The sequence below is a fragment of the Eretmochelys imbricata genome, chromosome 12 (genome assembly GCF_965152235.1).
Source record: "Eretmochelys imbricata isolate rEreImb1 chromosome 12, rEreImb1.hap1, whole genome shotgun sequence".
In the NCBI taxonomy this organism is placed as follows: domain Eukaryota; kingdom Metazoa; phylum Chordata; order Testudines; family Cheloniidae; genus Eretmochelys; species Eretmochelys imbricata.
This window is the reverse complement of record NC_135583.1, coordinates 42,979,141-42,994,347: the sequence shown is the minus strand read 5'-3', so window position 1 is coordinate 42,994,347 and position 15,207 is coordinate 42,979,141. Positions and strand designations below refer to the sequence as shown.

The following is a 15,207-nucleotide window of genomic DNA, read 5'->3' as shown; positions in this document are numbered from 1 at the left end:
TTGTCCCGATGGAAAATAGAATAGGGGGGAATCTGCCATGAGTGCATGCAGATCACTAATTTGTATAGCAGAAGTGATTGCTCCCTATTTTACCTTTCTTTAAAATCAGCTTTTATAATAGCAATTTCATAATAGCTCAAAAGGCCTCATTTGAGTCCATACTAAATTCAAATTCCAAGGGGACAAGGTCTCTGGTGAATGGATAAAGGTTCAGCAGACCCTTCAAAAATCTCTTCACTATGTCATGTGAGAAAATGGGTTTGTCCCTAATACGTGTATGTATGATGAAATAGCCACTAAGTGTACTCTAACAGGTGATAATGATAGACCCTCTGTTTCTAAATGTAACAGTTATTCTAAGACCATCTGAATGGGGGCTGAAACTGGATCTACACTTCTATTTTCTGCCCATATCATGAATCTTTTCCATTTGAAGTCATCACACTTTCTAGCAGAGCGTTTCCTAGCATTAATAAAATTCACTGAACCTCAGTGGATCATGAGCGCTCTATTCCCATCCACATCCTTTCACCCAAGCTGTTAGAGGTAACAATTTGAGGTCTGGGTGGAGCACTTTCCCCTGTGGCTGTGAAAATAGGTCCATCAATAATAGCAGAGTCCTGTAATTGCCTTGGGATAAGTGGAGTAGGTCGACGTACCACTGTTGTCTCAGCCATGCTAGAGTGATTACAGTCATCCTGGCAGAATCTTGCTTTACTTTGTTTAGAACTTTGGGAATTAAAGGGAATGGGGGAAATGCATACATAAGATCCATTCCCCAATTTAGGAGAAATGGGTCTGTCAAACATAGCCTGTCCACTCCTGTTTGTAAGCAGAAAAGAGGGCATTTTGCATTGAGTGTGCTGGCAAACAGGTCTGCAGTTAATAATCACCAATGTTTGAAGATATCCTGAATTAATGAATTGTTTGGGGACCATCTGTGCATTTGTGACAATTCTCTGCTGAGGCAATCTGCTAACCTGTTGTGTTCTTTTACAATATGTAAGGCAATCAGGTAAATGTTGTACTATATACACCAATCCCATAGCTCTATCGCTTTGTTGAATAGGTGGGTCAAATAAGTCCTTCCTTGTTTGTTCACGTAATAAACTGCAGCCATGTTGTCTGTGGCAAGCTGGATAACTGTGTTGTGTATCTGCAGGAGAAACATTTTGTGGGCCAGAGGGATTGCCCGTAGCTCCAATACATTTGTGTGTAACAATGTTTCCTTAGCTCTTGTCCCTTAACGTCCCTACTCTACTTGTGCTACATTGATGACATCATCATCATCTGGACCCATGGAAAAGAAGCCCTTGAGGAATTCCACCATGATTTCAACAATTTCCATCCCACCATCAACCTCAGCCTAGACCAATCCACACAAGCGGTCCATTTCCTGGACGCTACTGTGCTAATAAGCAATTAGGGAGGGATAGCTCAGTGAGGGGAGAGATAGCTCATTGGCCTGCTAAACCCAGGGTTGTGAGTTCAATCCTTGAGGGGGTCATTTAGGGATCTGGGGAAAAAATTGGGGATTGGTCCTGCTTTGAGCGGGGAGTTGGACTAGATGACCTCCTAAGGTCCCTTCCAAACCGCATATTCTATAATTCTATGATGGTCACATAAACACCACCCTATACTGGAAACCTACTGACCGCTATACTTACCTACATGCCTCCAGCTCCCATCCAGGACACACCACACGATCCATTGTCTACAGCCAAGCTCTAAGACACAACCGCATTTGCTCCAATCCCTCAGGCAAAGACAAACATCTACAAGATCTCTATCAAGCATTCTTAAAACTATTATACGCACCAGCTGAAGTGAAAAAACAGATTGACAGAGCCAGAAGAATACCCAGAAGTCACCTACTACAGGACAGGCCCAAAAAGAAAATAACAGAATACCACTAGCCATCACCTTCAGCCCCCAACTAAAACCTCTCCAACGCATCATCAAGGATCTACAACCTATCCTGAAGGACGATCCATCACTCTCACAGATCTTGAGAGACAGACCAGTCCTCGCTTACAGACAGCCCCCAACCTGAAGCAAATACTCTCCAGCAACCACACACCACCCAGGAACCTCTCCTTGCAACAAAGCCCGATGCCAACTCTGTCCACATATTTATTAAAGTGACACCATCATAGGACCTAATCACATTAGGCATGCCATCAGGGGCTCGTTCACCTGCACATCTACCAATGTGATCTATGCTACCATGTGCCAGCAATGCCCCTCTGCCATGTACATTGGCCAAACCAGACAGTCGCTACGCAAAAGAATAAATGGACACAAATCTGAAATTAGGAATCATAACATTCAAAAACCGGTAGGAGAACACTTCAACCTCTCTGGCCACTCAGTAAAAGATTTAAGGGTGGCAATTTTGCAACAGAAAAGCTTCAAAAACAGACTCCAACGAGAAACTGCTGAGCTTGAATTAATATGCAAACTAAATACCATTAACTTGGGTTTGAATAGAGACTGGGAGCGGCTGGGTCATTATACATATTGAATCTATTTCCCTAAGTTAAGTATCCTCACACCTTCTTGTCAACTGTTTAAACGGGCTATCTTGATTATCACTACAAAAGTTTTTTTCTCCTGCTGATAATAGCTCATCTTAACTAATTAGCCTCTTACAGTTTGTATGGCAACTTCCACCTTCTCTGTATATATATCTTCTTACTATATGTTCCATTCTATGCATCTGATGAAGTGGGCTGTAGCCCACGAAAGCTTGTGCTCTAATAAATTTGTTAGTCTCTAAGGTGCCACAAGTACTCCTGTTCTTTTTGCGGATACAGACTAACACGGCTGCTACTCTGAGACCTGGGATTCTTTGAGGCTCTAAAGACCCTTTACTACCTGAGTGTAAAGATGTGCCTACCTTGGATGCATCCGTGGTTACTATTAACTGTGGCTGACATGGGCTGAATACTTCCTTGGACACAGTCTGCGGATGTAGCTACTGTGCTGGAGAACGAAAAGTCTTGGGCGGTTCTATAAACCTCTTCAGCCTCCTGACAATGTTGGGGTAGGAATTCTTCAGGACCAAGACTGAAGAGGCCTCATTCTGAGTCTGGCATAGGTGCTACAAATGTCATCGATGCCACTAGTCTCAGTGGCTTCAGAAAAAGCTCTGCCATGTGAACTGGGAGTCTTCAGTGAAGGTATGGAATCTGTTATTTTAGGACCCCTCTCCTCCAGCAGAAAGGCCCTTCCTTTGACAGAGTCGAAGGTCTCCCCTATGAAGGGAATGAGAAGTAATTTTTGTTTGTTTTTGATGAGACCCAGGGTTCCAAACAGAGAATAAGTGTTCTGAATGGCTGCCTCTAATTCTTCTTTGCATTGGTCCTTTAGCAACCAATCATCTAAATACGGGAATACAGAAGAAACTTGCTTTCTCACTACTGGAGCTAAACATTGTAAACACTCCGGGTGAAGTGGAGAGACTGAAAGGTGGGACTGCATTGAAAGTGGTATAAATGAAGGACAAAGCATAAGTACTTTTGGTGGGATGATCTAATGGGAATGTGGAAATATGCCTCTGAGTTCAAGAGCAGCAAACCAATCTAGAGCAGAATAATTAGATCCCAGGAAAGCATCCTGAATGGAAACTTCCTGATGTATTTGTTTAGATCCCAGAGACCTAAAATCAGTCTGAGGTCTCCCTTCTTTCTGGGAATTGGAAAGGAATGGGAGTGGAATCTTTTGTTTCTGGAAGCCAAGGGAACTTGTTTTATAGCAACCATGCTCAGAAGAGCTTGTACTTCTATTCATAACACATTCCTGTGGGAGGGGTCCCTGAAGAGGAAGAGAGGGAGGGATTTGTACAGAGGGAGTGATCTGAATGGGATAGTATAACCTTCTTTTACTATATCTAAAACCCATTAAGTCCAAGATGATAGCTGTCCAAGCATTGTAAAATTTGGACAGAAGGCTCCCAAATTGATTTATTAAAATTGGTTTGAAGCTGTCAACTAACAGGTCAGACCTGAGGGTTGGCATGTGGCAAAGCAGATGCGGCTGAGGGATTCTTTGTGCTCATATGAGGTTTGAAGGGTTTCTTCCTGTCACGCATCTGAGAATGTTTGTGGCTGATGGTGCTGCTGATGGTACAGTTGCCTCTTCTGATAAGAGGTGGATGAAGAAGTTGGCACATGCTGTCTGTGATATCTGAACACTGGGGTAGAAGTTCTTCTGTAAGGTGGCATGAGTTCTTGAGACCTAGCTGTAACAGAGCGTCCTTCAGCTTACCAATGTATCATCAATCTTAACACTAAATAAGCCTTCTCTGTTGAAGGCTAAATCTTCTGTTTTGGGCCTGGTATCTGGTGGGAGAGGAGAGGAATATAGCCAAGCATGTCTACATAGAGTTATTGCTGTTGCCAATGATCTAGAGACAGCATCAGACATGGCAAATGATGCCCTAAGGGCATGTCTGGCTATATTTTGGCCTTCATTAATAATGGATGATGTCAACTTCCTTTAGTCCTCTGGTAGATGCTTGTGCAAAGAGCCATCTTCTCCCACAATTCAAAATGACACCTGGCCATCACTGCTTGGTAGTTAGCTATATGCTTATGTAAGCATGCAGAAGAAAATAAGAACATAAGAATGGCCATACTGGGTCAGACCAATGGTCCACCTGGCCCACTATACTGTTTTTCAACAGTGGCTGGTGCCAGATGCTTCAGAGGGAGAGAACAGAACAGAGCAAGTGATCCATCCTCTGTCATCCAGTCCCATCTTCTAGCAGTTCGAGGTTTAGGGACACCCAGAGCATGGGGCTACATGCCTGATCATCTTAGCTAATACATTCTCTCACAAATGAGGGCAGTGTACCTATTGCAGATAAGAACGGCCATACTGAGTCAGACCAAAGGTCCATCTAGCCCTGTATCCTGTCTGCCGACAGTGGCCACTGCCAGGTGCCCCAGAGGGAATGAACAGAACAGGTAATCATCAAGTGATCCATCCTCTGTCACCCATTCCCAGCTTCTGGCAGTAACAGGCTAGGGACACCATCCCTGCCCATCCTGGCTAATAGCCACTGATGGATCTATCCCCCATGAGCTTATCTAATTCCTTTTTGAACCCAGTTACACTTTTATCTCTCATAACATCCCCTGGCAACGAGTTCCACAGGTTGACCATACACTAAGTGAAGAACTTGTGTTTGTTTTAAACCTGCTGCCTATTAATTTCATTGGGTAACCCCTGGTTCTTGAGTTTTGGGAAATAACACTTCCTTATTCACTTTCTCCACACTATTCATGATTTTATAGACCTCTATCATGGTCTCCCTCACCCTTAGTTGTCTCTTTTCTAAGCTGAACAGTCTCGGTCTTTTTAATCTCTCCTCATATGGAAGTTGCTCCACATTCCTAATCATTTTTGTTGCCCTTCTCTACACCTTTTCTAATTCTAATCAATCTTTTTTGAGAGAGGGTGACCAGAGCTGCATGCAATATTCAATGTGTGGGTGTACCATGGATTTATATAGTGGCATTATGATATCTTCTATCTTATCTATCCCTTTCCTAATGGTTCCTAACATTGTTAGCCTTTTTGACTGCCACTCCGCACTGAGCAGATGTTTTCATGTTCCCTCCAAGGAAGATCTATCAAAATGACCAGCTTGATTTCGCAATGGGAATTGTGAGGGTCTGTTTCAATCGCAGCGCTAGTGTCTATGTGGTTATGACTCCTCTTAACTTGCCTCTGGAGATACTTTCCTTTCCTTACCTGTGATCAGATTCAGTGATCACCCCCCATCAACCCAGTCACCACTAGCCACAATCTATGGTCACTCAGTCTCTTGGGGAATCCTTTCAGCACAGTGTCATCTTGTCTCACTGTAAATCAGTGGCCTGGAATCTGAATCTTTCACCTCCACCAGCTACTCCTTTCCCAATGCAAATTGTAAGTGGCCATCATCTGTGATGGGCTGGACTCTTTTAGGATTCACAAAGCTAGGCTTTCCAGCAGTGCTACAAGCAGTTGAGTTGCAAGAAACAGCTATGCAGACACCTTCCTGCATGGTTCATTCAGAGCAGACACATGGTACATGCAAGCAAGGCAGAACCTACCTCTGCTTTTGACTTTTCCTGGCTGTGATTTGCCTCCATCAGATGGACATTTAACTGACGAATAAGCTGCTCTTTAGATGCCAGCTGAACCCTCAGTTCTTCTTGCTCCATTATTTGCTGTGGTGGAGTGACACTGAAACAAATTAAAATACCAGTAAAAAAGGACTCCCGGCAGAGGAAAGATGGAAATCAGAGACATGTCCTTGTGACATGAGTCTTAGCAGCCAGAGAGAACGTGCACAGGTGGCCCAGGTTAAACAATAAGACATCCTCTCTAAAAGCTACTGCTAATTTACAGGATTCAACTGACAAAATATAAAGTCTCAGGCCACCTTTCCTTCCTGCAGCTGAACAGTCTAAACTCTGGCAAACAATAAAAAACCCCACCATAAACAGAGTAGCTCTTACATCTCAGAGCTCCTGCTTCTGGTCAGCAAACCCCAGGGTTGGCCTCTCATGACAACAGCCCTTTCGAAGCTTATGTTCAGCTGCTCCTGATTGCATAGGTCAGGAAGAATCCCAGCTGGGATTTAGCCCCAATCCCTACCCCCCCATGCCACTGTCTGGCTTGGCAGAGCCTCTTCCTAAGGACACTAGTGAGGCAGGGTGCAGAAAGGATGTAGGACCCTGTGCAGGGGACACCAAAAGCCCTATACACACAGGCACTGTCTTCAGTATGTAGGGCATGGTAAAGAGACACCAGCTACATGGCTGTGACGGTCCACACAGGAATCCAGATGCTCCCATCCAATGCATGGTGCAAAGGGGAGCAAAATCAAAAAATCTACAAGACTAGGTTGGGGGAGGGGGAAGACAGCTACGTGGTAGCATTCTGCACCACCACCTAGTCACCCCATCTTTTTGGCTGCTATGTGGGTGCTCAGAAGACAGTGTGCCCAGGAGAAAGGAAGGCTTAATGGTCCCCTTTCAGGGCACAGTAGCTTATGGTGCAAAATAGGATATCACTGAGGGGTGATGGGCTGTCAAGGGCATATCAATGGCTGTACAGTAGGATGGTGTGCCAGGTGACTGGAGATGGAGTGGTGGGGACTTGAGGTAGCATGGAGGGAATATCTCTTGTGGGACAGGGATCTGTAGGGTGTTTTCCTACAGATCTCAGCCCAATAAAGCATTTGGCAAGCCATGCGCCTTGTACTGTCTGCAGAGCTGCCAGCCCCTCCTCTCCAAGGTGAAGATTCAGCAGACTGTCAATCTAACACACCCCTTGAGATTTACAGGTGAGTTTTCCTCTCCCACAGACTTTACACAGGAGGGGAATATGTGGTACTCGATTCACCTCTGTTAAGACAGGCTGGGTATGCAATTTGCATCCCCTAAGCCAGTGGAGGAAGCTGCTCTTCATAGAGCTATTCACAGGGATTCTGCAGGAAAGAGCTTTAACTTACATTCTAGGTTCCACAGACACCTTGCTGGTGGATAATGCCTAGGGGATATGCAGATCTGATGTGTTTCCTGGGCTCCTGGCTGGTGCTGCCCACTTTTGGGACAGCACTGGCTGGCTCTGGGTCCCTAAGCAAAATAATGGGGGTTGCAGGTGCCTTGTGCTATTGCAACCCTCTTCCAGGCAGACTTTCTGCTGCCAGTGCATTGTAGCTGGGTTCTGCCATTAGTTAGCCAGGAGAGAATCCAGCATGCAGGCTATGGCTAGGAAGCATAAGACACACCAGCATCCATTTCCTCTAATTGTAATAAGGTTGTCCGTGCAGTGAGCAAGTCACAATCAGAGATGCAAATTCCACGTTTGCATTTCCTCCACTTCTCTCTCCTTGTCTCTTGCTCCCACCGCCTGTTCCCAACCCAGGAGTCAAAAATTGGGCAGGACAGTAGTAGGAACTAATCACAGACTTTAAGGTCAGAAGGGACCATTAGGATCGTCTAGTCTGACCTACTGCAGGCCATGAAGTCTCACCCATGCACTCCTGTAACAAACCTCTAACCTATGTCTGAGCTATTGAAGTCCTCAAATCATTATTTAAAGACTTCGAGGTGCAGAGAATCCTTCAGCAAGTGACCTGTGCCCCACGCTGCAGAGGAAGGCGAAAAACCCCCAGGGCCTTTCTGCCCTGGAGGAAAATTCCTTCCTGACCCCAAATATGGCGATCAGCTAAACCCTGAGCATGTGGGCAAGACTCACCAGCCAGACACCCAGGAAAGAATTCCCTGTAGTAACCCAGATCCCACCCCATCTAACATCCCATCACAGGCCATCGGGCATATCTACCACTAATAGTTGAAGATCTATTAATTGCCAAAATTAGGCTATCCCATGATATCATCCCTTCCATAAACTTATCAAGCTTAGTCTTTTGCTCCCACTGCTTCCCTTGGAAGACTGTTCCAGAACTTCACTCGTCTGATGGTTAGAAACCTTCATCTAATTTTAAGTCTAAACTTCCTGATGGGCAGTTTATATCCATTTGTTCTTGTGTCCACATTGGTACTGAGCTTAAATAATACTTCTCTCTCCGTGGTATTTATCCCTCTGATATATTTATAGAGAGCAATCATATCTCCTCTCAGCCTTCTTCTGGTTAGGCTAAACAAGCCAAGCTCTTTGAGTCTCCTTTCATAAGACAGGTTTTCCATTCCTCAGATCATCCTAGTAGCCCTTCTCTGTACCTGTTCCAGTTTGAATTCATCTTTCTTAAACATGGGAGACCAGAATATTCCAGAAGAATATACCAGTGCCTTGTATAACAGTACTAACACCTCCTTGTCTCTACTGGAAATACCTCGCCTGATGCATCCCAAGACCGCATTAGCTTTTTTCACGGCCATATCACACTGGCGGCTGATAGTCATCCTATGATCGACCAATACCCCAAGGTCCTTCTCCTCCTCTGTTACTTCCAAGTGATGCATCCCCAGTTTATAACAAAAATTCTTGTTATTAATCCCTAAATGCATGACCTTGCACTTTTCACTATTAAATTTTACCCTATTACTGGCACCTTAGAGACTAACAAATTTATTTGAGCATAAGCTTTCGTGAGCTACAGCTCACTTCATCTGATGCATTCAGTGGCTTCTTTTCCATGGGTCCAGATGATGAAGATGTCATCAATGTAGCGCAAGTAGAGTAGGGGCATTAGGGGATGAGAGCTGTACCCACCTGCTGAAGTGAAGAAACAGACTGACAGAGCCAGAAGAGTACCCAGAAGTCACCTACTACAGGACAGGCCCAAAAAGAAAATAACAGAATGCCACTAGCCATCACCTTCAGCCCCCAACTAAAACCTCTCCAATGCATCATCAAGGATTTACAACCTATCCGGAAGGACGACCCATCACTCTCACAGATCTTGGGAGACAGGCCAGTCCTTGCTTACAGACAGCCCCCAACCTGAAGCAAATCCTCACCAGCAACCACACACCTCACAACAGAACCACTAACCCAGGAACCTATCCTTGCAACAAAACCCGTTGCCAACTGTGTCCACATATCTATTCAGGGACACCATCATAGGGCCTAATCACATCAGCCACACTATCAGAGGCTCGTTCATCTGCACATCTACCAATGTGATATATGCCATCATGTGCCAGCAATGCCCCTCTGCCATGTACATTGGCCAAACTGGACAGTCTCTACGTAAAAAAATAAATGGACACAAATCAGACGTCAAGAATTATAACATTCAAAAACCAGTCGGAGAACACTTCAATCTCTCTGGTCACTCGATTAGAGACCTAAAAGTGGCAATTCTTCAACAAAAAAACTTCAAAAACAGACTCCAATGAGAGACTTCTGAATTGGAATTAATTTGCAAACTGGATATAATTAACTTAGTCTTGAATAGAGACCGGGAGTGGATGGGTCATTACACAAAGTAAAACTATTTCCTCATGTTTATCCCCACCCCCCACTGTTCCTCAGACGTTCCTGTCAACTGCTAGAAATGGCCCACCTTGATTATCACTACAAAAGGTTCCCCCCCCCGCCCCGCGCTCTCCTGCTGGTAATAGCTCACCTTACCTGATCACTCTGGTTACAGTGTGTATGGTAACAGCCATTGTTTCATGTTCTCTATGTATATAAATCTACCCACTGTATTTTTCACTGAATGCATCCGATGATGTGAGCTGTAGCTCACGAAAGCTTACGCTCAAATAAATTGGTTAGTCTCTAAGGTGCCACAAGTCCGCCTTTTCTTTTTGCAAATACAGACTGACATGGCTGCTACTCTGAAACCATCCTATTACTATTACTCCAGTTTATAAGGTCATCCAGATCTTCCTGTATGATATCCCATCCTTCTCTGTATTGGCAATACCTCCCAGCTTTGTGCCATCTGCAAACTTTATTAGCACTCCCCCACTTTTTGTGCCAAGGTCAGTAATAAAAAGATAAAATAAGATCGGTCCCAAAACCGATCCCTGAGGAACTCCATTGATAACCTCCTTCCAGCCTGACAGTTCACCTTTTAGTGTGACCCATTGTAGTCTCCCCTTTAACCAGTTCCTTATCCACCTTTCAATTTTCATATTGATCCCCATCTTTTCCAATTTAGCTAATAATTCCCCATGTGGAACCGTATCAAATGCCTTACTGAAATGGAGGTAAATTAGATCCACTGCATTTCCTTTGTCTAAAAAACCTGTTACCTTCTCAAAGAAGGAGATCAGGTTGGTTTGACACACTCTACCTTTTGTAAAGCCATGTTGTATTTTGTCCCAATTACCATTGACCTCAATGTCCTTAACTACTTTCTCCTTCAAAATTTTTTCCAAGACCTTGCCTACTACAGATGTCAAACTATCAGACCTGTAGTTACCCGGATCACTTTTTTTTCCCTTTCTTAAAAATAGGAACTATGTTAGCGATTCTCCAATCATACGGTACAACCCCAGAGTTTACAGATTCATTAAAATTTTTTGCTAATGGGCTTGCAATTTCATGTGCCAATTCCTTTAATATTCCTGGATGAAAATTATCTGGGCCTCCCGATTTAGTACCATTAAGCTGTTTGAGTTTCGCTTCTATCTCGGATGTGGTAATATCTACTTCCGTACCCTCATTCCCATTTGTCATCCTAATATTATCCCTAAGCTCCTCATTTGCCTCACTAAAGACTGAGACAAAGTAATTGTTTAGATATTAGGCCATGCCTAGATTATCCTTAACCTCCACTCCATCCTCAGTGTTTAGCAGTTCCACCTCTTCTTTCTTTGTTTTCTTCTAATATATATGGCTATCGAACCTTTTACTGTTGGTTTTAATTCCCTTTGCAAGGTCCAACTCTACATGGATTTTGGCCTTTCTCCCTTTATCCCTACATGTTCTGACCTCAATAAGGTAGCTTTCCTTGCTGATCTCTCCCATCTTCCACTACATGTAGGCTTTCTGCTTTTTCTTAATAACCTCTCTAAGATGCTTGCTCATCCAGCTTGGTGTACAACTCCTGTCTGTGAATTTACCCCCTTTCTTCGGGTGCAGGCTTCTGATAGTTTCTGCAAGTTTGACTTGAAGGAATTCCAGGCCTCCTCCGCCTTTAGATCCACAAGTTCTTCAGTCCAATCCACTTCCCTAACTAATTTCTTTAATTTTTTTAAGTTTGCTCTTTTGAAATCAAAAACCCTAGTCACAGATCTATTTTTGTTTATCCTTCCATTTAGTTTGAACTGAATTAGCTCATGATCGCTCGAACCAAGGTTGTCCCCTACAACCATTACTTCTATGAGGTCCTCACTACTCACCAAAACCAAATCTAAAATGGCATCCCCTCTTGTCAGTTCAGCAGCTCCTTGGTGAAGGAATCCATCAGCTATCGCATCCAGGAAAATCTGAGCCCTTTTATTATTACTAGCACTTGTCCTCCAGTCTATATCTGGGAAGTTAAAATCTCCCATGATCATGCAATTCCCGTTAGTATTTACTTCATTAAAAACATTAAAGAGGGCTCTATCCATTCCAAATCAGATCCCAGCGGTATAGCATACCCCAAGCACTATCCCAGGGCAGGCTCTAGGAGCTTTCTTCCCCAATGTGATTTTTGCCCAGATGGACTCTGTCATATCCATTCCATCGCTTCTTATTTCTTTACAGTCTACCTCATCATTGATCTACAATGCTACTCTACCACCTTTGCCTTTATTTCTGTCTTCCCTAAACAGCACATACCCTTCAATACTTATAGTCTAGTCATGACTACTACTCCACCATGTTTCTATTATCCCTAGAATATCTGGTTTCACTTCCTGCACCAGTAGCTCTAGTTCCTCCATTTTGTTACCTAGGCTCCTGGGATTGGTGTACAAACAGTGAACATAGAGGAGATACAAAAAGCAAACTGCAGCAAAAATCAACGATTTAATAATCAGCAAGCCTTTGTGTGTGCGGGGGGGAGAGGGGGGAAGGGAGCCTGTTTGTAACAAACATCGCTGTCACCACTGCTGCGGTAAAAATGACAAGGGAACAACATACAACAACAAAATGGGAGCAAATGAAAATCACCTTGCAGGCTTATATGTGCATGAGCTCACACACACAAAAACACCACAAACAGAACTCAGCTCTGCCTACTGGGAATGCCAACCCTCAGGCTAACCCTAAAGCAAGTATTAACCTACTTATTGCACCCTTAGGCAATTTGCAGGGCCAGGAAACTGAGCATTTGGGGAACAGACTGGTCAGATCTCAGCATTTAACTACAATATCCTGTGATCATCTGAGGAAAATGACAAGAGCTATTTACCGTATTAGGAACATTTTTCAGCCATTTTCTTGATGTGGCTGGAGAAAAGGTCATTTTGTTTAACAAGAAGTGTCAGTGTTTTTAACAGAACAATTGCTATTGCAGGATTAGAACCTTCAACGAGCTTCTCTTCCTCCAACATATAGGAAATAAATGTGCAGCAAATCAAGAGCTTAGTTGTATCATCCACATTCAGATCATTGTTCTGGCCCATCTCAGAGCATATGGTACAAAACAGAACCACTACCATTGGCCCCGCTGACTGAACACTATCAACCAGAGTGGTGCAGACCCATGAGATTGTGAACTAAGGCAGTTTACGCTAAAGACTCTGCATTCTTGGGAACAGAGAAGGTGAGCAGCAGAAGAGAGGATTGCAGGAGCCTACAATTTCTACAAAGCTGGGCTCAGTTGTGGGTATGGTCACGCAGAAATGAGTCTGATGCATTCAACCTAGTCAGTCAGTCAACATTGCTTCTTCAAATTCCAGTGACATCCCACAAACAGTCTCCTGATCTCCCTTTCTTCTCACTTAGCTCAGTAAACCTGCTAGTTCCCTTGCTTGTCACCTTTAATCCTGAGGAGCAATCTTCATTGTTTGTGTTCAGCCACATGACACTCCGTGGTATCAGACCTCAACCCAGAATTCTCATTGCCAACAGTCATGGTGGTTTCTTTGAAATCCCGGGGCTAAGGACTCTGGGCAGATTTAAGATATATAAGTGCCAGCATTCACAGTTCTAGTTCTCCCACTAAGGGAGAAGAACCAGCAAACATACAGTGTGAGAAAGGGCAGGGACACATAGACAGACAGGTGAAAAAAGAGGGAGAGAAAGGGGTCGCTGAAGGACAACATGCCCAAAACTACACAGATGGATTCTAAAACATGAGCCATGAGGGGGTTTCCCCCCTGAATTTATTAAATGTAAAAATAAAAATGTTTAGAGAATTTACATTCAGAATTTCTTCTTAAAAAGCTGTAATAAACAGTCTAAACTTAGAAAAGGAACAGAAGGTTGTAATGAATAAATCCACCACTTCAGTTATAATTGAAACAAATCCTACTGGGAGTTTGATCCCACAAAATCTCAGCTTGATTTTCAATTACAGAAGCAATTTCCTTAGCTGGGTGCATTTTACAGTCCTTAGGTATTTAACTACCCATTGCACTCACCAATCAGAAAGTAGCCCGAGCACTGGGAACATCCTGCTCTGTTCCTCCTTAGGTACTACTTGCATGAAAACTGCTCACTTCCTGGTATTTGTAAGCCAAGCTGTTTTTACTGTTTTTCCACCATTTATATTTTCAGTGCCCTACAACTGAGCAGCTTGCTTCTATTAAAGCCTGCAGTAGGTTTTAATCTATTTAGCTGGGATTAATGAGAGATTTGTTAAAGATTTAAAGATTTTACACACTTTGCCTGATATCTGTAGAGAACAACAGTTGTAAGCAATCAGTGTCAGGCAGACAAGCCATTTCTAACTGCAGGCACCTTTGTCAGGTGTGGCCCACAGTGTTCCCTTGAATTTTTCCCCACATCACCTCCATATTGGTGCACATAACAAAATTAATGTGGCAGAGCAGGGCTGAGGGATTTGAAGTGCAGGACGGGGCTCAGGGCTGGGGCAAAGGGTTGGGGTGCAGGGGGGTGAGGGCTCTGGTGTGGGGCCAGGGATGAGGGGCTCAGGGCTAGAGAAGAGGGATTCAGGTGCATAGGGGTGAGGACTCCAGCTGCGGGCTCAGGGCCGGGAGAGGGGTGCCTGTCCCCTAGCCGCTGCAGGTCTGGGGTTGGGCTGGGTTAGGGCCCTGGGGCTGGTCTGGGGCTGTCTGGGGCCTGCGCGGCGCTTAATAGGCAGCTGTGCGGCTGCGCAGCTTAGAGGGAACTTAGGGGATTTGCTGCTGAGGAACCCAAGAAGGAGTTCCAAGCAATCCTAGAGGACGGCAAAGCGGTATCCAGAGCGGCCCTCCAGGCGGCCTCAGACGCAGCAGACTCTGCGGCCAGAACCATGGCTTCGGCCATCTCGATGAGGAGGGCTGCAGTGGCTGGGCCTGTCGATGGAAGTCCAACAGTCAATACAGGACCTCCCATTCGATGGCTAAGGTCTATTTGCTGAACAAACAGACACAAAACTGCACGGGCTCAAGGATTCCTGGGCGACCTTATGGACCCTGGGCCTCTGCATCTTGAGTCCAGCGAGAAAGCCGGCAAGGTCACCAGACAGCGCCCTCTGCCCAGTCGAGCTCCATCCACAACCAACAGGATGGTAAGCAGGCATTTTGAGGGTGTGCCCGAGGGTGACCTACCAGCCTGTTCCCCGGATCCTGCTTCCCTGTGTTTCTCCTACAGCCTGTCTCCTTTCCTCCCTGCATGGGCCTCTATAACTTT

The 15,207-nt window shown here is 44.6% G+C and overlaps 1 protein-coding gene across 1 annotated transcript in view; it reads right to left on the bottom strand.

Moving 5' to 3' along the window:
* Positions 1 to 9,251, bottom strand: part of LOC144272918 (uncharacterized) — a 34,917-nt gene extending 25,666 nt beyond the window's left edge. The window contains exons 1-2 of the mRNA XM_077831310.1: positions 9,130 to 9,251; positions 6,105 to 6,237 (exon numbers count right to left, since the gene is read on the bottom strand). Of these exons, the coding sequence (XP_077687436.1) occupies positions 6,105 to 6,237; positions 9,130 to 9,143 (147 nt within the window). The 5' untranslated portion in view covers positions 9,144 to 9,251. The remainder of the gene's footprint in view (positions 1 to 6,104; positions 6,238 to 9,129) is intronic.
* Between the last annotated feature and the right edge of the window lie 5,956 nt (positions 9,252 to 15,207).